The sequence below is a fragment of the Microchirus variegatus genome (genome assembly GCF_963457635.1).
Source record: "Microchirus variegatus genome assembly, chromosome: 15".
Classification (NCBI taxonomy): Eukaryota; Metazoa; Chordata; class Actinopteri; order Pleuronectiformes; family Soleidae; genus Microchirus; species Microchirus variegatus.
Window position 1 is genome coordinate 15,555,030 of NC_139816.1, and position 22,055 is coordinate 15,577,084.

Sequence of the window (22,055 nt, forward strand, 5' to 3'; positions counted from 1 at the left end):
TTTCTATCAATCCTACTCTGTCTCGCTCACTTTTTTTTCCGCCATCACTCCCTTACCCTTTTACACTCTTTCTTTTCATCCTTTCCTGTCTGTCCACAGTCCACACCACCATCCATCTTTATTCTCAACCATCTCTTTTGAAATCTTTGTCTTGCCTTCTTGCCTCTCGTGCTGACCACTCCTCCTCTGCTTCATTTTGTGGTCTGTCATCCTTTCATCATCCGTTCATTTCATGTTTTTCCCAATCCCTTTCTTCTACTAACACCAGCTCCATTCCCTCTCTCTCTTTCTCTCCCTATAGTAGACTCTATGTGATCAGAGCTGAGGACATGTCCTTTCTCTTGACACGCTTCAGCGCTCAGCACGATTACACAAAACCCCTCAGTTCAGACTCTCAATCTCACGCATAGACGTAGACACACACACACTCACAGAGACATGCACAAGGACACAACACTGATTTCTCAATAAACTAGTGATTGGCATGGGTGAAACATGTATCCCTGTACCACATCTTTTTCTCGTGCTTTGAGGTCAACAGCATGCATTTACCGGCTGGATGTGGAGAGGAGTAAGGATTAGATCCCCTTTCAGTTTATCCCTGAGAGAGCCTTCTGGCCAGCACGCAGCTCTTGATGTTCCTTAGCTGGAAGCTCTCGAGGACATGCACACATTTGTGAGAAAGCCTAATGCACTCGTTGTACATTAAGTGTCAAAAACTAGATTCCAAACCCCAGCGTAAAGCCTGATTCTATAGCCTGAAAGCAAAAACGTATTCTAAACCTTCAAAAAAGAGGACTGGGGTTGAACAATATGGCCCAAAACCTTATCAGGATAAAAGGCTTTCGACTTTGCGATAAATGTCAGATGAATTTAGATAGCCTCTTGCTCCAGTGTGAAAGTTGTAGAAAGCAGTTCATTGTGGGTTTAAACTTCATTTATGGACCAAAACAACAAACACTAGTTAAAACAAAAGAGACGTTTAAAAGAAATCGGAGGGAAAACCTTCAAAGCAAGTACACATTATGTCTCTATTTATTGTCTAGTCAATAAATATAAATCATGTCAAGAGCAAATTTGTGAATAATATAATGTTTCTGACTATTTTAATTGCCATTTCTAAATTCATTACTTTAATTGTGAATTTAAAACAACTTTCTTTGTCTGACAGACGGCATATGTTAGTCACTGTCATATTGACAAGTATAAACAAGAAATGATCATGTTATGGTGGGTCCTATACTGTATTGGAAACACGTTTGCTTTGTTCGTAGCACTGTGGCTTTGCAATACGAGCATACATTTTTTCAGAATTCAAAATAAGAATATAAGCAAAATAAATTAAAGGTTATCTGGGGGCCTTTCTGCGTGTTCGATTTTCTCTTGTTTTTATTATACAGGTGCTCCTGTTCTATGCAGGTTAGGTGGGTTGGAAAACCCTTCATCATCCTGGGGTAATGTGAATTTTCCTTTCCCCTGAGCACTCTAGCTCTGTCAACCACTGTCAGCTCAAACAAGCTCCAGCACCCCCTCGACCTTGAATAAGATAAGTGGATCAGAAAATAGATAGAGTGTCACATTTGCTGTGATCATGACTGATTTAACACATTTGAGTTGGAGTCAGTATAAATAATGTAGGAACAGTGGAACTTAATGAGAAAAGAGGCTGAAATAGGTTTTTTCATACTTTTCTTATGGGAACTGTAGGTTGTGCTGGGGACAATATGGAGACAAATAGCTAATGCAGAAATAATAAAAATGACTACCAAGATACACTGTGAATTCATTATTTAATAAAGCAGATTTAAAACAGTATATATGAACTGCTCTTTGCCAATGCTGTTTTTGTGATCTCTGAGGAGCCAAACATATCAATGTTTGCTTCTATAGTTACAAATGTATTATTGCTGATTAAAGACTAATATAGTATGATAATCATGTAAACCAAGACATCAAGGGACACATGTAGGATACTTTAATGTAAATGTTTGTGTGGTCACCACCTCAAAATACATATGCTTTGTGCTTATTATGTATCACATACAACTTTAACATTAAACCTACATTTCAGAAGTGCCATATGTTTTCACAAGGGAAAGAAATTGTGCTGATGTGTGAAGTAAGTCAGATGCGTTGAGCTGGTAATTAAAGCTTTCTGATGCTTCAGCAAAAATGTACAAGTTTAAGCCACATGGATTTAACTTTTAAACTAAGCTCTTGTCCAGTAAATTAAATTGTATTATATGGGTCACAGTTGCACGTGCTGTCACATTGAAAACAGTTTAACAGGACTAAAACATTCATTTGAAAATGCAAAGACATAAATCACTTTCTAAAACCTTTTGTTTTGTCGCGCTCCTTTTCCTCCTTCTTAATTTAACACTAACTACCAAAGGGGGTCATTTTGACTGTTGACTTTGTTGAAATCGATCGGTCACTGTTAGGGAAAAAAACAAAAAAACAGACTGGACTCTCATAGTTCTGCTTTTACTCTCAAAATCTGAGAAAATCTATGCAACAAGCATTAGCAAACTACCATAATTACCAAAGTCAAAGTCAATATGAATCATAACAAAACAACCTGATTACTTATTCTTCCTGACGTTCAAGCAGACTGCTATGGTAGATCTGGGTTAGACAAATTTCATAAATGTTTATAAAACTCTTTGACATAATATTTGAATTTGTTAATTAATTCACATGTTTTAAGGTTTAAGAAACAAAGAATGTTGTATCTGCAATTTCAACAGCTGCTCCGATTTTTGTTGGTCAATTAAATAATACATGATCTCACTTGATGTTTGTTTCCTCTTGTTTACTATCACCTATATTCAAATATTTATTTTCAGATTCGACTTTATTTATTGAAATTACCTGCATTACATGAATCGTTCTAGTCAAGGTACATCATTTCCGGTAGTTCGAGAGTTACACTGAGATGAGACAGTCGTCTTTAAGCTGAACGACACAAAGTGGACATTTTACCAGCGGCAATGTTTTCACCATGAAGTAAACAACACCTTTTAAGTGGGCTCAATTTCCCAGCTCTTTTACTGGTGTTCAAAAGACAAGCGCGTTCATTAAAAGACCAGCAGGATCAGAGGCCAAGCTCCAATTGATCCTGGCCAAACAAACCTAATCTAAGCAAAGGGACTGACAGAGCGTGGTGAGTGACACCTTAAAGTGACTGGGGAGATGCTCGAGCCAAAAGGTCTAACAATGCTGCGGCGTCTTATAAACCCACACTGAGGATTTATCAGTTCTTAATGGAAAAAGAAGTGTTGATTCAGGTCTAGTAAGAGCAATCAATTCCCAGTGCTTGTTATTCATGCATAGCTGCTGAAACAGTATGGAGTCATTCAGCCAATGCGGGTGTTACTGCTTAGTGTATTGCTAATAAGTCAGTTATGGTAAATGAGACTCTAAATATCTGCATACTATAATAATCAGTAATAATGAAATTAGTCATTTCAATCTGTGTTTCACTGGGTTATTCATCAGCGGTTCCAGAATGTATGTTTTTATTAGCAGTTACAACTAAAGACTTGAGTTTGTTTACTTTCTGTATGTATATTACAGTAAGTGAAAATTACAATTAATTCCATCTGTCAACTTAAATTAATCACAAGTAATTAGCGGTGAATAAAAACATGCAGATTTTCATTTTATGCTGCAGTGAAAATATCCCTTGTGGAAAAAAGTACAAGAACTAGGCCCAGCTTTAGTAAAATTTAGTTTTTGTTGCAAAGATCAAACAAGCACCCTTTGTTTATGCCGTTGAAGTATTCAGCAACAACAATAATAAACACTATATTGTGAGGTAAAGGTTTTTATACAGGGCAGGTTTGGTATTGATCAGGTGCAAACAAGATTTCTTTGAGGTCACCCCTTTTTGGTTTAAGCACATTTCCTTCTAAAGGTCACTGCACAGCCTAGCTCTCGCTGATCTGCCCCCCCTCATTAGGAAAATAGATCTCATTACAGAGGGAGCACAGCGGATTTAAAGGAGAGAGCAGATTGGCTTAATGGTTTGATGCAGAGCCTTCCACATATTCCTTTTCTTGCCTTTGTTACTGCAACTTCAAACACGACTGCTTTGCTTTCCAGAAACGTATCACAAACACACACATATTTCTGCAGCTTTTCTCCTTAGGACACTGCATTGACATCTATTACTTTAGAGAGCCTTAAGAAAACATTATCCCTGACCTTAACCAGAACTGGTAAATGCTTCATCAAAACCAAACATACAATTCAAATTTTAGCCCAAAACAGTGTCTCAGAAATTAGGTTCTTCCTCATTTGGACAAGGTAGGTTTAGGTCACCTACTGGTCTTGACAAGGTTAGTGTTCATGGTGGAAAAAATCTAATGAGGAAACAGACAATCACACACACACACACACACACCCACACCCACACACACACACACACACACACACACACACACACACACACACACACAGAGGTGCTTATGTATCATGGCTGTTCCCTTGTCTGGTCAACTGTATAAAAGTAATTTGAGGCAGAGCCTAATTTCTGAGGAACTGGTTAAATTTAGAGCTATAAGATTTTAAACGTTATGGTTAATGTCAGGGTTAAGCAGTAACTGGTTATGGTTAAGGTTCAGAATAACACTTTGTTTAGGATGTCCAAATGAATGGAAGCAGTGTCTGCATAAACCTCTGTGTGTAAAACAGCATTTTTCCTCCAGCACCACAGCTTTACCACAGAGAGGAATAAAAACACAGCGTGTGAAAAACACCATCATTCATCTACTAAAATTCAGACAGAAGTCAGAAGACAGAGCAAGGAAATTGATACGACAGCAGAAGCTGCACCGCAGACCAAGAATATATCCTCAAACCTTTGTGTATTCAAAACATTCACCAAGCCAAGCCACTGGACACAATAAACATCACTTTGGTCAAGAAAGCGTGCATTTGACTTTGGTAAACCGCACTAAAGCTGTGCGTGTAAATGTCTTTATGGCACAATTGTCACCACACAGGTCATTGCCCTTTCATAAAGTCTGTAGTGACAGATAATTCTGCAAAGCTTTTGGAGTAATGTAGATGCAAACTAGAGCACCGTCTGTGGTTCGGCCCGACTGGCAGGTGATACGCCATAAACACTTAGGTAGAACAGTGTGTCTAATGGGAATTGTGTTGTAAAATGTATGTATGGCACTTAAAGCAAAATCCCAACCTTTTTTCCCCCATAGACCATATGGTTCTGTTAAATGCTCAGGAAAAAGAGCCTTGTTTCACCATTGCATAGTGAATACTGATTGTTGAAGAATTTGTGTCCGTCTCCTCGAAAGATACTGCAGGGAGCAATGTTAAACTACATAACACCCCTTATCAGCAGCAATAGCTCAACCAGGCTACTAGATGCACTTGACAAATAGCCATAGCAGTGAATCTACCCATTCTCACTGTCACCATCTGAGCTATGTGCAGGCCTGATGTTAAGCTATTAAAGAGAAAAAGTGCCACATCCATTTAGAGACACTGTTATTTCCAGTGGTCAGAGTCATTAATACAGGTCAAGATAGCTTTCATGACACACAGTAAGGACAGAAGGTGCAAAGGCAAAATGTAAGAACAAAGGCAGAGGGGGATAACAAAAAATAAGTAAAGAACAATGAGAGGGGTTACAGGAAAGACGAGAGGAGGACATGAAAGGCAGTGAAAGAAAAGCCGAGGATTTAACTGACAAGCACCGTCTATTGAGTTAGTTGACATTATGAAAGACGAGACAAAAGACACAAATGGAGAATGACAACAGATATATGGCCTACAGTAAGTTTCTATCTATGAGAATGAAAAAAACTAAAGAGGGAGGGAGAGACTCTCTAAAGAGAGTACAGACATTGTAAAACGCAGAATAAATGTGAGCGTGTAGGTTGATTTCAAACAAACACCACCATGTCACTTTGGAGAAATAAACAAATGTGTAAAACACATCCTGAGGCATTTCCTTGCAACAGTTTTTTGTACCAGAACGTACGTGTGCTCTGGAGACACAGTGACCATGCAGGAATTATTACAAGAAATAGGCCACATTAACCTGCAGTTCTCTGGGGCACTGGCCCGGTTTAATCTGAGAATGAAAAAACTGTGTGTCGCTCCCGTGCACACGTGCATGCAAATACACACACACACATAGAGACTCGCACATCACATCACAAAGGGAGAGAGCGAGAGAAGGACAGACAGAGAGGCAGACAGACGAACATGTAGAAGTTAACTGAGCTGTGACGAGAAGGAAGCCGTGGAAACTGAGCAGACAGACAGGTTAAACAATTGACAGTGTTCTAAACTGGACCTGACTGAACTGTGGAGCATGTTGTCAAACTGCTGTCCGCTGTGCTGCACAAAAACGTCAGCAGACTTCCTAAGAATACAGGTTCTGTTTGTTTACTGCTACTGTTATGGCTGGATGGGAGAGGCTGAGAGTTGCCATTAGACTAGACACAAATCACAAGTCCCTGAAAAATACAGAGTAAATCCTCAGCTGAGAGCGCCACTGTTAAAACATAAACCAACTAAATGTGACTTGAGAGTAGACGACTGAGCCCAAGAAACACAATTTGCATGTTTTGGTAATAAATCAGACACCGTGGCTCCATAAACGCTCCAAATTTGATTTACTGCGGAGTATCGTCTTAACCCTGCTAAGTGTCAGCTTCATATACTTCCTGCTCATGTCCTGATTGTTCTCTATCCCCACTTTGCCCTCTTGACTATTTGTCCTAAAATGCAGCCAGTAAACCACCTGTATCATCCATCCATCTCATACCTCAAATGTTTATACTGGGTTAAATCAGCAGGACACTGAGGCGTCATCACCTCACTCCATCCTTGCGGATTTTGGAATGTGTTCCAAACATCAATGTATTCCCCTTCTTTCCACTGACTGCATGACTTATAGCATTAATTACGTTGATCCATGCCAGCTTAATGAACCAATAATGTGAGCCTGCCTTTGCCAAGAACAGGCACTATGACATAATTAATGACTTATCGCTCACAGTGTCAGCATAGCTCTTATCAGTTCATTACATGCCATCACTCTGTGCATTATGAATCTCCTCGTCAGCATGCATGCTATTCACATGACTTAGAATGTGCTCCAATGTGATGAGGCTGTTATTATTTACTGTCCACTGACTTCCAGGTGGCATTTCCAGGAGTGTTTACCATTGTAGTGTCGAGGAGTTGGACACAACGGGGTAACACTGCACGTGCATGTGAAAAAAAGCTCATGCTGATGTACGCTGATGGACAATTTAGCACAACTAAACGAGACAATCTATTAAAATACAGTATCATAGCAGAAGAGTGCTGTAAACTTCAAGTGTTGCAATTAAATGTACACGGTCTTATCCACAGTCTATTGATTTTTGTAGCTGCAGTGCACATTTCCTTTGTGAGTTTTCCTATAACCATCTATTCAAAGTACAAATACAAAGTGTAGTAAATTATAGATAAGAGTGGATCGACGCTGCATACTTTTCAACTGCACATATTTAATTAACTCCTGTTTGCAAAAGACAATCCTATCACTGCATACGCCGTTCGGAGTTCCACTGATGGAAATCAAAGCAATACATCACCTCACAACAATAGAAGCAAACCCAATGACCCTTTAAATCAAGTATGAGTCAAGAGCTATATTTAAACCGAGTCAAACTGATCAACTCGATCTTTGCTCTAGACTGGCATATTTACTTGACCCGAAAGTTAATGATAGCTATTAAGGCTAGGCTGTGTAATGACACAGAGGGAGCTGTGTATGCGGCGTGACCGACTTGTGTGTTTTTCGTGGGGGTATGACACCGTAATGGGATTAACATGGCGTACCTAAACCCAAGATGAGATAAGCTCAATCAGGCTCCATTAAAAATGCATCGCTGACAGCAATGGAGCTATTGGGTAACGGGTGAAAAAGAGCGTGTCTGAATGTGTGAGTTTGATTAAAAAAGTGCCTCACTGATATTCCCACATGAACAAACAGGCACACAAAAGTAATAAATGCGTAATTGAAGGTCTTTTCTAAATTCATCACTTCCTATTTTGATTTCTCCTCTTGTGGGTTGGACGTAGTTGAAAATGTACTGGACCTGCTACACGGCACAAAAGAGCATTTATAGCCGTTATAAACCACCAAGAAAAACTAGGACAACACTTAAGCTTTAAATATAAACATCTATCACACCTCACGTGGCAAAAACATTGTCCTGGTTAGTGTTGTTTATCTATATATCATGTAAACCTGACACTGAGTAAATGAGGAGATCAACATGAGGTGAACACATGCTGCGTGACTGTCAGAGCGATGGAAATTTAGCTCCTAATGAATGCATCCTTTGCCTCCTCAGCTATAGGTTTGCATCAAGGCAGTTCTAGTCCATAATCTAAAATGTGTGTGTTCTGTCAACAGGAAATGCACAAAGGAATAAAACAAAAGCTTCTACAATAATGGGAAACTCCGCACCATTTGTGAAAAACATTGTACAATGCAAAACAACATATTGGGGTGAATGAAAACACAAACTAGCGATGAATAAAGGGCCTTACCGGTGTTGTTGCGATAGGGGCCTGCGTCTGGCCCCTGGCCCTGGCTGAGGCTCCTCATGGGGCCCTTGTTGTGGTAGACACGTTCTTCATAGATGGGATCTATGTGGTGCTCTGGGGACCCCAAGGGCCGAAGGGGCTCCTGACTGTGCTGACTACTGTAGGAGCCTCGAGAGCCTGGAGAAAAGAGAGATGCAAATATGAGATGGTAACGGAGTTGAGACGGATGTTTGTGGAGCAAGGAACAGAAAGTATGCAGAGGACAAATTCTGTGCAGAGATAAGTGTCTTTAGACAATGTTTTAGTAGTGTTCTACTTGGTTTTCTTGGTGTAATAAATATGATTATTTTTCCGCTGCTTCATCGACAACATATACAGAAATGCCGTAGGAAGGAGAAGTGGATGAATAAATAAAGATAAACAAATCTGGTAGAGGAGACATCATTATCCAATGAGATCAAAGAAAAGAACAGATGCAGTGTGAAAATACAGGAATGGAAAAAAAAAAAGCTGAGCTCACTTAACCACAGAGAAGGCCTTTATCATGACTCTGTTTGTATAACCTGCTCAATTTCACTTTACACATGTGTCTGTCAATTCAGTGTTATAGTGCCAGGTGATTTGTATAACAGCGTGTGCATGTGTGGTTATAGGATGCACCAAATCAGAACAACACAAGAAATGACAGAAAAATAAAGACAGACAAGCACAGCGACATGTAATGGGAAACAAAAATAGAGATGGAGGGAGAGGAAGAGAGCCTCTGTATTTTATTTGTTTTAATCTTTACAGAGCACATTGCTGGTTGTCAGCTGTAAAATAATGAGATGCAGTGTACCCCCCCCCCCCCTTGCTCCGTGTTTGGCACAGATCCCACATACATGGGGCAGGGAAGTCACTGACAGCAGGCATTTGCTCATTACACAGCAGAACAAATGTAAGGCGGGAGCCTCTGTATGGAAAACATTGACAGCAAAATTAAAATTAGGAAAGAGGGGAAAGGTAGGAGACATGGCAGGAGATAAAGTGGAAAGACTTGCACATATTCATACATGCAAACTTGGGAAGCAATGAGTGATGAAGAGAAAGAGAGACGGTACAATGGAGCTAATATCACATTAGTTGCATGCCAAGGATTTTCCAGTGGATAAACTGGGAGGAAGTGCAGTGCTCGGACTCGGTGTCAGGCCTCCTTGTGCATTCACCATCAACTTCACACAGTCAAAACCCCTCGACCTTTCACATCACATCAGAAACCAATGGCACTTAGCTGTGAAGCCATGCTTCCATTTTATTGCAGCTTCGTATCAATGTTTTTATTTTATTATTATTTTGTCTTAACTGTCCAACGAAACCGGCAGAGAGTCTTTTAAAGATGAATCGGAGTGAATACTCAAAAATAAATATGCACCAGGGACCTATTGTCCTAAAACTTCTGTCAAATAGTCTTTGAGGTAGGATGAATAGAACAATATGGGGTATGAGCATGAGGCTGGCCGCACTTGCGGTACTATAGTATGGCGGCGACTGGCGAGTGATAAAGCATGACTGTGGCAAAGAGGGTATTACGTTTCCCTGCAACTGTGTCCTCCTTTTTAGTGTGGTTAACCAGCTGGCCTGTTTACCTACCCCAGGCAATGACAAAAAAGGTTAGCTCCATCCAGTCACACTCCCAACAAACCAGCAGTTAAGCAGACAGAACATAAAACAAAAGACAGATGAGAGACTCAAAAGAAGGGAGTAAGAAAAATACATGAAGCACATGGAGAAAATAGAAATGCGAAGGGATGGAGCTGAAGTTTTGGACACTATTGCACCTATTGAGCTGCAGTTGAAATGAGGTTATTATTTAGCTCCAGACACACTTGAAAAAAGAGGCAAGCAAAAGACACCAACCATCAGAATATGCATGAAGGACTACTAATTAGAGTCATGGACACACCCAATAACAGCATGACTCATCCTCAATCTCTCTCTTCCTCTCATTCCCTTTGTCTTTGAAGTCTTGGTGATTCAGATTTTATTCTTTATTCATTTATTTTTTTGACTCGCAGGGGTCCAATCAGGGAAGTACTGACCTGTTTCTTTTAAAGGGTGATGGAACTTAAGGCGAAAAAGACAGAATGATGCTGAGAAGAAAATAGAGAAAGATGTCTTGCTATGATGTTTGATGATTCAGTGAAATATTTGTATCATGCATTAGCTGAGGAGACAGTTTCTTTTGGGGGGGGGTTCTGTTTTGTGTAACTTAACTACAGTAAAGATCCTGCATTGACAGAAAAACTAAACTAAACAAAAAAAAAACTGTGACTTTATTGATGAGGATGTCACACAACTCTAAGTAAGTAAGTAACTCTTGAACTAGCAATACATGTTAAATTACAGAAAGCTGATTTATGGATTTATTAATTTTCCTAATAAAATCAAGCACTAGCTCTCCTTCGTACAAGCTCATCAAAGTAAATTCAAACATAGATAGATATCTGCTAATAGGAGAGCCAGTGTAAAATCTATTTTCCACGTTTCCTAACTCTGAGATTAACATTTCTCTCCCGGCTTTTTTGATCAAGTAGACAGCTTTGTGACTGGATTAAGTTTAATTCGGAGGTGGTCTCTGCTACATGAGATCACACGTAGCACATATCTTCCTCCAATAGACAAGGAGTCTGCCTTTTCAGGTCATAGCTAAGCAACTCCCCTTTAGCATTCCTCCAATTGACAAGGAGTCTGTCTTTCCAGGCTGTGTTTTCACACCTATTTGTCTACTGTAGGTATCGGGGAGCTGACTCCCTGCAGATGTTGTAGGAAGGTGCCAGTTCAGTCTCGACATCCTAATTACACAATATACAACACACAATACACAAAAGGACCCGGTATCTTGCGTTAGAAAAGGGTGATGGGCGGTTGTAGCTCTGAGACAGAGAAATTGAATTTGCCATACACTTTTAAACGGACTGAGACATCTACCTTCCCCAGAGCTTCAGATATCGCTGTCTGGTTCAATCAATAGCCTTGTCTAAAACTTGATTTGTCTTGCTGAAAATGAAGGCTCTTTATTATACAACCACTTCACAAATTGCTAATACAGGAAGAATAAGTAAAGTAGATGATGAAGAAATGAGGACTAGTCACTTTCCTTAAAGGCCCAGAAAAAAATAACTTCACTTCACTGACCTTCATTCTCTAAAGCTCAAGGTAGGACAGAAACCTTAAAAACAGACTGACGTTTACCTTGAAGAGCACTTATCATGACATCCTTGAAACTGTGTGCACGATCTACAGTATTTAATTAAAATAAAGACAAACAGCCAAACTACACTAACCTACCAGGGACCAGGAGCAGTTGGCACAACACCTTTTCATTCTGAGTTTGCCATTCAGCCAACTCAATTATAGAGTCAATAGAGAAACCCATTAAGCAGTCAATGCAACTGTGGAAGCAAAATATGTCCTGACATCTCCCTCGATGTACAATTGTTGTTATATAGAGTCGACAACTATTGGGCACCAACCACAATGCACTGATGTGCTTATTCATAGACTGACTAATTTAGTAGACTGAAATACAGCAATTGACATTTCTTGGAAAGGCAGCGAGATGCAATGTAACACACAAAAAGCTCAAAAAAAAAAAGCTCCACTAACACCAGACGTTGATTCAACAACAGACAAAAACCACCATTTACCACCATCAGTGCAGGTGATTTTTTTCACAAGAGCTTCTTATTTGCTTAAGGTTTAGGTGAGTGAACTCCCACCTGCCAGACTACCTGGTCTCTGCAGTGTAGCAGTAGCGTAGAGCTCGTGGGAGATCTTGTACTGGTCAGAGGCGTGGTGAGATGCCAGTCTTTTGGGAGACAGTGTAGCATAGCTCCCGATGCCCGAACTCATCTGAAAAGTCAAGAACGTTTTATTTTTTCCCTTGTTTTTAAAATGTATTGAGGTGAAAAAAAGAAAGAGAGGTACATAAATGCAATTCAACACATTCTTTACATAAACATATTCATGTTCACATACTAAGAGTGTTAAAGTGTCTACCTGGTGAAGGGGGGATGATGATGATGAGCTGGCCCCTCCCCCTGCTGCTGTTGAGCTGGGCGGAGATGCCACCCTCAGGGGAGAACCCGCCCCTCCTGCTGTTGTCGCAGCAACTGTGGTGCTAGAAGGCAAATGAGAAACCCAGGAATAATCACGTCAAAAGATAAATTCCATTTGAAAACTGTTGCCTAGAAAGTGCGATGGAAGTAACATTTAGCCACCAACGGCGGAATCCGATGGTTGCAAAAATACTTCTCTTAGAATGGAGGTCTATGGGAAAATGAGCCAACTTCTTACTTGATTTACGTGAGTAAGCATTTTCGTGAGGAGTTAATGGTTTCTGGTGGCAGACAATTGTCATAGTGCCATGCATTTAGTCATATATTTTCTTTATCATATGCTGCCGTACTGGGGAGCCCAATCAGACTTGGTATTCCATCCATCCATCCATTATCTACCGCTTTATCCTCCACTGGAGGGTCTTTTTGGTATTCAATAGGGTACAAGTATAGTGAGGATAGTAATGAAAGTGACCCTTCCCTTCAGACCATCTTTGAAGGTTCTGTATTCAAACAGGCAAAGAAGACTCTATTTGAGCCATCACATGAACTGTTTTGTGACTGTAATCTGTTACCCTCAGACAGACGTTATAGAGCAAGTGTAAAAGCCAACTCTCAAAGACTCAGATGTAGCTTGATAAGCACTGTCACTATGGTTACTGGTATTTTAGTGTATGTATTACTTTGTATGTGTTTTATGACAATATTACATTTTTATTCTGTGTTATTTATATTCTGTGAATTATATAACCATGCATGCTGTTTGTTGTCTCTCACGCTGTGTTCGATTCTGCAGCACTTTTGCCCAAAATACATTTCTCTCTGGATAAAGAAAGTCTATTTGATTTGATATGTAAAATACAGCATGGGTGATATTTGCAGTATACACACAGAGTGCTGCATGATAGAAGAGATTACAGGACAGTGTATCCTATAATTATATATTTACTTTCTATTCAGTCATTTATTCTTCTTCCGGTCTCCTTTATCTACCTACAAACACCATCAAACTCTATACACCAGCATTATCAGTAATACATCAAAATCAATATTAGTGTCACGGTCACTGAGCCGTTATACCTGTATGACTTGGCCAGTCGATTAGGAGGCTGTTTGTTTGGAGAGGAGGAAGGAAGGCGTTGAGTGGTAGAATACCCTGGTGAGTCAGAGGCTGATCCCAGGCGCTGGAGCTTATTAGGGGAACCAGACCCTGAGCCTCCTCCTCCAGACAGAGGGGAACTGACACGCTGGGCAGGCAAGGTGGAGCTGGAGTAGTAGATACCTAAAGATCAAGGGAAGAGGAAAAAATATATGAATAAACATGTGATGCAGATGATGAAAGAGAATATAGTGCAGCTGATGTTAATGATTTCCAGATACAGGCAGGTCACAGAGCAAAAGAGTAATACTGTGTAAAAAAAACCACACAGGTTCAACTCAGGGAAAGTTTACTAAAGCAGAAGACTTCACAGACAGTTTTTGGTACAGCCTGTTCATAAATTATGGAAGACAAATGCTCTACTACCAAGTAACAACATTATACATGCAGTCTCTGAAAACACTGTGCTACTCGCAACATTTTTATTCCAATTCTCATGCATGCCTATCAGCGTCTCCAGAAGTCATCGCTGCGTATCCACAGAACTTCATGCTATGCCACATTCATTTAATATGTAGAAAAATGCGTATTCACAAATAGAGAGAAAAGAGATAGGAAAAAGAGAGGAGAAGAGCAGCAAATGCGTGTCCTGACCTGATCCTGCACCAGGTTGTGATTGTTGCGGTTGGGCAGCACGACTTGATGTCACCTGAGGGGACGCAGAGCAGCACAGAGTGAGTGACGGAAGAGGAGACAGTGAAGAAGGGACAAATCCAGAGAGTGATTAGTGGGAGAAGGGGATATTGTATGGCAGAGGGAGTTCAGAAAAATGGGATCAAAGTGAATAAAGAGCAGAGGCCATGAAAAACTTTTATGCACAATATGTTCACTCAAGCCTTTGAGGATCCCAAATGAACCTAGAGCAGCAAGTAATGAAGTCCCCACAGAAAACAGAGGGGTGATTCAAACAGACTCATAGACAGACGTCCACACAGCTCAGATAAATGAAATCATTTCTTATAGAACATTGTTGCACCATCTAAACTAAGACATAATGTAAGATAGCAGCCTTTTTTTGAGCAAATGTTGAAAAAGATCAGGGGAAATAAATACATATTTAGGCTCACTCACTGTCCTGATACCTACAGCTTTAAAAGCAATATGCTATGAACTCCTTACAGGCAAAACATATTGTGCAAGTATGTGAGGTAAAGTGTAAGAAGTCTTTTGTACCACACATCACAAGCTGGTCTATCCAAATATATTCTCCTCAATGTCTAGGGGCTGTGGGGAGAGCATATGCCAGTGCTTCACTGAGCCTCATATACTTATGGTGATGTTTAGAGCTGAAAAGATGATTCAAATACATTATTACATATAAATGCAGTGGTGCAAACCCTACAGTATAAGCAAACACACAGTCACCGTGCTTACATAGTGCTGTAAAGTAAGAATGCTTTCGCAAATAAAAACTCTCTATACATTTTATTTACAAAAAAACAGTGAGACAACAGATAAAAATGCATATTAAATCTATATTTGGTGTGATCATCCTTTCCATTCAAACCGGCATCATTTCATATACTGTCGGTACACTTGAACAACGTCATTTTCATATGTGGGTTGAAACACAGTCAGTTAACTGAAAGTCAAAAAATTGTGTAAGAGGCTTGAAACTGGGTGAACAGCCAGACTCTGCTACCAAGTGGAGATTGTGAGAGACAGTAGTTTCATGTCACAGGTCATATACCACTGTGAGACGGAGTACAGCAATAAGACACAAGGTAGTGATACTACACCAGCAAGGTCTCTCCCAGGCATAGATTTCAAAGCAGACTGAAGTTTCAAGATATGCTGTTCAAGCTCTTTGAAGAAGAACAAAGAAACGGGCAACAAGAAGGAAAGGTGTGGTGCGGCAGATAAAAGACACATCATGCTTACTTCCCCTCAAAATGGGAAGATGTGCAGCCGTGCCATCAGCTCAGAATTGGCATAAACCTGTGGTTTCCCAGGTACACTCATCTCTTGTTTGAAAAGCCTGGCCAGAAGTGGTCTTCATGGGAAACACTGCAGCCAGAAGGCCATACCTCTGGCCAAGCAACTCCACTATGCATGCAAACATAAGAACTGGGTTTCAACAAAATGGCAGCAGGTGCTTTGGACTGAATTTGGCTGTACAATAATGAGTGTCTGCAGGCAATGGTGATGCATGGTGGAGGTTCTTTGCCATCCATCATGCAATTTTATCAGGAAGGCATCTACTTGGCCCCAAACTGAATTGGCTGCAGGACAATGACCCCCAACATACACTTCCATAGTCCTGGAAGTGATGGTATGGGTTCCACATAGCTCTGATCTCGACAAAATTGAGTGTGTCTGGGATTATAGAGACGAGGATTTAAGCCAGCCTACATCAGCAGATCTCCAAATATTTGAAACAACCACCTGTTGTGTTCCTATCAGAATGTATACTGTTTTGAAGGCAAAGGGTGGCAACACTAAATATTGACAGATTCCAATGTTTCTTCTGTTAACTCACATAACTTCATATTTTTAAATTTCTCAAAATAAACAATTAGAATTTATATTAGCGATAGAATTCTTACTTTAAAGTGATTTCCACACAACTGTATACATTACATTATCGCTAGTGTGGGCACACACATCGACACATAAACAATGTGGAGTCATACTTGGTTGGTCATTTACCAGGTGAGAACATTTTCAGCTTTACAGTTCTCCAGAATACAGTGGAATAAAAAAGAAGCAAGCCTGCTCAGCAAATCTTCCCAAGATAAATGTACCGTCACGCACACACATACATACATACACAATCTCCAATTATCGTTTCAATGGCAGCCTCTAGTTGTATTTGCCTTCTTTGTGAAAAGTCAAAGTGTGTCTGTTTAAGACAACTGCCCTTTGGTTTAGCGCCACTGTTTTTCACAGGGGTTATGGAAACAGTGGCTGAGAGGATTAGTAGCGTCTAAAAATCTTACAGTCTATTTTGGCAGAGAAGCAGAGACTCTCAAAGACTAAAATAATGGAAATATACTGTACATTGCAATGCAGCATAATATTGCATATAGTGCTTCCATTATATAATGTCCTTGACACACATTTCTGACAACGTCCACTCACAATATAGTGCATGCACTATGTGGAAATGCTTACAGTATGAGAATGTTACATCTCGAGTTGCTTGATCATCCATGATCTCGTCCCACAAAAGTAAGTCATCTGGGTCAACTGTCAAGAGTGTGTGGAGAACATCCCATTCAAAATAACAATGGAAAGTGAAATGAACTTGTGGAATAAGTCTGTGAGTGTTCTTGGCCTTCAAAGTCATTGTATCTGACAGAGTGTAGATAAAGGCAACTGGACTTTAATTTTTTGATGATATTTCTGTTTCTGCTTCTTTCACATATAAAAAGTGATTTTATGACTTTCATTAATACACAATATAATCTCCCCAAGCTGTCAAAAGCAATCCCAGTTCAGGTCAGTATATATACTACAAAAAGTCCAGTCTCCGATGTGACGACAACATCAACATAAATAAATCATTATGTTGATGTCAGTCCCTGATGTTACTTACACTTACAGCAATCTATCTCTGGTCTGTTTTGATCATGTTATTTCTCAGAGCATAAGTTTACCAAAATATCCCAGATTATGTGCGTCTCCTTTACCTGAAACTAGAGCTTAGTATGGATTCCTGCAATGGCATCCAGTCATTAAAAGGGTTGCTTGAGTGTTTGAGGTGATAATAGGATTGATGTGCACATTTAAATGCTTTAAATATACAATGGCACTCCATCAGTTTAAGTGCATGTGGATAAAGGGATATTTGAGTGGATTAGTAAATGCATCTATAAATAGCCAGGGACTCTTAACAGGAATGTGAGAGCAACTATTCAAAACAGTGTGAACTATAAAGTTCTTCTATACGTCCCCTGTGGTCATTTAGTAGGTTATGAAGCCAAGTGTGAGAGCTAATGCTGATGAAATGCAGCCAACAAAAGTGAGTTTAGGAACCACGTTAATGGTTTCTGTCACCTGACTGTGTTTCATACTGCAGCTGCATCGAGATTTAAAGTGAGACTGAAATGGACTAAGTCTAAGGAGAAGGCGCTTGGATGATGTGGCATGAACAGGTGAATGGATAGATAGATATAGATATGGATGGCTGATTCACTGAGGTAAATAAATTATGAGTATAGATGAATTGGCTGAGTTAACTAATAGATGAAAAGCCTGACACACTATGCGAGGGAGAGCACTCTGTGTCATCTCACACTGCTGCTTATTTTCTCCCCCAGTAAAACACTGGGATGTTTGAGGTGCCATGTATCTATGCATTATTAAAGCAGGGCCTCTCAGGGTTATAAATACCCAACAGAGAAGCAGCGACATGGCAGACTTTTCATTTTCTCTCCCTAAAAATAATAATAAAAAAGGAAACTTTAAACGCACTGATAAGTAGGAGTATATAAAACACATACTTCCTTGTACACGAGCACCAACAAAAACATGAATGTACTGCACATGAATGCAAGCTGCAACTGCCTATCCAGCAGCACTGACATTCAAAAAAAAAAAAAAAAAAAACTATTCATGGGCAACGAGCCCTGCTGACAACACTGGCCCCATTACACTGACAAGCCAAAGACATCAGAGAGGAGAACACACATATACAGTACACTCGTACTCTGATATAAACAGGCAGGGTGAGGAGAGGAAGAGAAAGCAGAGGAGAGAAAACAGGACAGAAATACTGCAAGAGAAGGGCAAGAAATTTCTTCTCTGCCTAATCCATCTTCATTTTTCAATCCGTATGTTTAGTAATATGGTTAGTAAAAGTATTTACAGAAGCAGAACATTGTGTCACTATGTGAAGAGACATGCCTTTGTCCACACACACACACACACACACCCCCACACACACACACGTGACTCCTTGTCACTTTCTCAGTCACATAAATCTCCCAAATAAAAAAAAAAAACACCTTTCACTTTGATGTGCAGATACAAAGATTTACAGAGATACATAAACACAGCATTACAGAGTAAACACATTTGATCTGAAATATCTTCTTGCTAACTGTCCACTTTATTTACACACTTTACACAAAGTGTATACACATCTTTCACAAATGGAACATTAATGTTGTCCCAGACACTGGCAATATATTTAATTGAAGAACTGAAGCTGCTGATTTATTGGTGTCTCTTTAATGTACATACATATGTACATGTGAGTGTTTGTCTGAGTGTGTGTGTGTGTGTACACGCATGTGTGTGTGTGTGTGTACACGCATGTGTTGCCTCGTTAGGACCTTTTCTGGCATAAACACTGACTTTGTCAGGACCAGGAGTCCTCATGGAGAACAAAACCTGGTCCTGATGAGGCAGAACCTCATTTCTGAGGAGCTGCTTTCGTTTAGGACTAAGATTTGGATTGTGGTTAGGTTCGGAACTAGGCATTAACTGGTTCTGGTCAAGGATTGTTTTGGCTGTCTAAACAAAAAGAAGCCAATGGACAAACGATAGCTGCACAAACCTATGTGTGTGTAGTAATGTTGTGAAATGTCTCTATTCAGCAGAAAATTCCCAAGTCTGGCTGATATCTGTGTTTTTCTTTATTTAACATAATCCACATTTTGGACTGTAATAATCTGATCATCCTTCTTTTACAAACAATTTTGAGGAATTTGCCACCTGTTTTTAAAAGAAAAAGAAAAAAGCTATGGACAGCTCGTCAAGCCACTTGCAATGACTGGACCTCCAACTTCAGCAAAAGTACTACAACAGGACTCTGTACACATGGATGTGACTCAGATGTGATGTCTCATACATCCACAATCACTGAGAACAAACAGAGTCAGAGTTACACATAGCTGGTGATGCACTTCTCAAGTCTGAGTGATGCTCACTGTGTCTCTGATAAAAAAAAAAATCTCAATAGCAAGGAGTCTGACACAAGCAGACAGTTTATCTAAACATCATGCTGGTCCTCAAAGGCTTGAGCAAAGAATACAAAGAATTCAGTGAATTCAGTGAAACTTTATCTATAGAGCTGATATTAGCAGTTTGACAGTACTTTTCATCAACAACACCAGCAGCCTCATTATCATCCAAGTAGAGCAGTTTTTTTCCTACCTGGTTGTAGCTGTGCACAGCTCCTCCAACCTGCCCGCTGCGCTGAGGAGTTGCTGCGGAGATGCTGTCACTAAGGGCGAGGGTCTGGTTGCTATGGTAGCTGGCAGAGTACTGGAGCGAAGCCTCCGGGGTGGAGTTGAGCTGCAAGGAACTCTGGGAAAGAAGAGCCGGTCCTACCGATAGAGAAAGAGGTGGTGTATGGTTGGGCGGGAGGTGGTGGGGGTTGAGTTGAGTTTGTGTGCATGAAGAGCGGGGAAAAGTGTGTGAAGGAGTGAGGAGAGAGAGATTAAGAGTGAGAAAGAGAAGGGGCATGAGGAGGAGAGATTGAGAGGCGAAGAGTGAAATCGGGAAGAGAGAGAGAGCAGCAATTTAGAGCAGATAGTGCAGCAGTGCAGCACTTCGTGAGTTGGCGATGGCATACATAATTTATTAGCAAAGGGAAAGAGAAACAGAGGAACACAGAGAATGGGAGGAGGAGGAGGAGGGAGATGGAGAGGATGGGAGGAGGGCTGAAAATAAGAAAGTTGTAATAGATGGAGCACCTAACAACTTGAAGCAACCATTTTTACCCTACCGCCTTGAACCAAATTTCCCTCCAGCCTTTGTGTAACATATAAGTTTACTTTGGAGTGAGGGCCTAAATATTGGTTTATTTATGTTGCTGTTTCGTAAGCTTTGCAGTTTTGCAGTATTTTGGAAAGTGGCTTTTCATTCTCTTGCTAAAGTGCACTTGAGTCCCCTTCCAAACACCTCAACAGTGACAGTGAAGGCTGAGAACATTATGAATCAAATCTGTTTTAATCAATGATAAGTATGGCTTCAATAAAACAGATCATATACGACACATATCAGAGATGGTAAAATTCACTGATTAAAGTTACTTCAATGGTATAAAATTTAATGATACAATTCCCCCCACTAAACGAAAGAAATGTGCACTGGATATGACTTTTGAATGAGCCTGAGCTACATCTGAAGCATCTTAACACTGATAAATCAGATTCATTTATGTATAATTATAAAAAAAAAAAACTCAATGCCGTTTGGAAATGTGCCCTTATCATTTATATTGATTCCTCCTCTGTAATCTGTTTTGTCAAGCGTGCTCTCTCACCTCCACTGCTGTCAGTGGATAAGTCTCCAGCACATTTCATTTTGGAACACTTTCATTTTTCAAGAGAGACAGTTTGTCAAGACACATGCAATTTGTAAAGTACGCCTCGACAGTATGAAGCAAAGAAACAACAATGCAGATTTATCATAAGGCATAAGGTTCAGGTCTCTTTTTATAAATACAACATTTATCACAGACGAACTGGAAAATAACAGATCATCTATAACATTTTGAATTGCATACCATAATATTCTTCTTTTTTTGCATCTCATTTGTGTTGAGTTGCACTGTCTTACAATCGGGGAGGAAATGTCAAGTATCATTTAGTAGTTTACCGCGTATGTATTCAATCATCTGCGATACACTGAGATGTGTATGACATTGGCCACAGTCATGGAAATGCATCACTATTACACTCCCCTAAATCACTTCCAGCACCTGACACAGCCGCTGCTGTAGCACCAAACAATAATCCCCCTCACTCTGATTCAAATGCCGGGCACTTAAAGCCGATATTGATTGGGAATACGAACATTATAAGGTAGTTACTAAGATGGACTATCTTCTAAACTGTGTATGAGGTGACGAGGTCAGGCGAAGGGAAATTTTTCAAACTGCTCAGTAGTCTGCGGTGCGAGTGGCTGTGTGGGTTTTCTGTGTGCATGTTTATATGTGTAGTTAAGGATCTACTAAGGAGCAGTTAGGTCGGTGACCTGTTCACTCAACGGTGTATACATATTTCATTAAGTTGCTATTTTTGCTCTCTCTCTCTCTCCCTCTGAATACAAATCTCCTGTACATGAAATGTATGCAATTATAGTTGGTCGAGTAAGAAAGTTAAACCAGGATCTCTCTGTTCCTTACTTTTTCAATTTCAAATGTTTGAATATCATGAATATATCCTCATAAAGGCTACAACAAGTGTCTTCCCCAGGGCTCACTCGCATGTTGGTTTCGTATTCTTAATAACAAAGAGCCTTATTATTTGCTTGTTCTCCATGTC

At 40.0% G+C, this 22,055-nt stretch overlaps 1 protein-coding gene across 1 annotated transcript in view; it reads right to left on the reverse strand.

The window, feature by feature from the left end:
- ctnnd2a (catenin (cadherin-associated protein), delta 2a) overlaps positions 1-22,055 on the reverse strand; it is a gene marked incomplete at its 3' end in the record, with an annotated part of 207,662 nt that overhangs the window by 104,622 nt on the left and 80,985 nt on the right. The window contains exons 5-10 of the mRNA XM_083901908.1: positions 19,939-20,111; positions 14,431-14,485; positions 13,758-13,959; positions 12,619-12,739; positions 12,339-12,471; positions 8,584-8,757 (exon numbers count right to left, since the gene is read on the reverse strand). Coding sequence (XP_083758034.1) covers positions 8,584-8,757; positions 12,339-12,471; positions 12,619-12,739; positions 13,758-13,959; positions 14,431-14,485; positions 19,939-20,111 — 858 coding nt within the window. The remainder of the gene's footprint in view (positions 1-8,583; positions 8,758-12,338; positions 12,472-12,618; positions 12,740-13,757; positions 13,960-14,430; positions 14,486-19,938; positions 20,112-22,055) is intronic.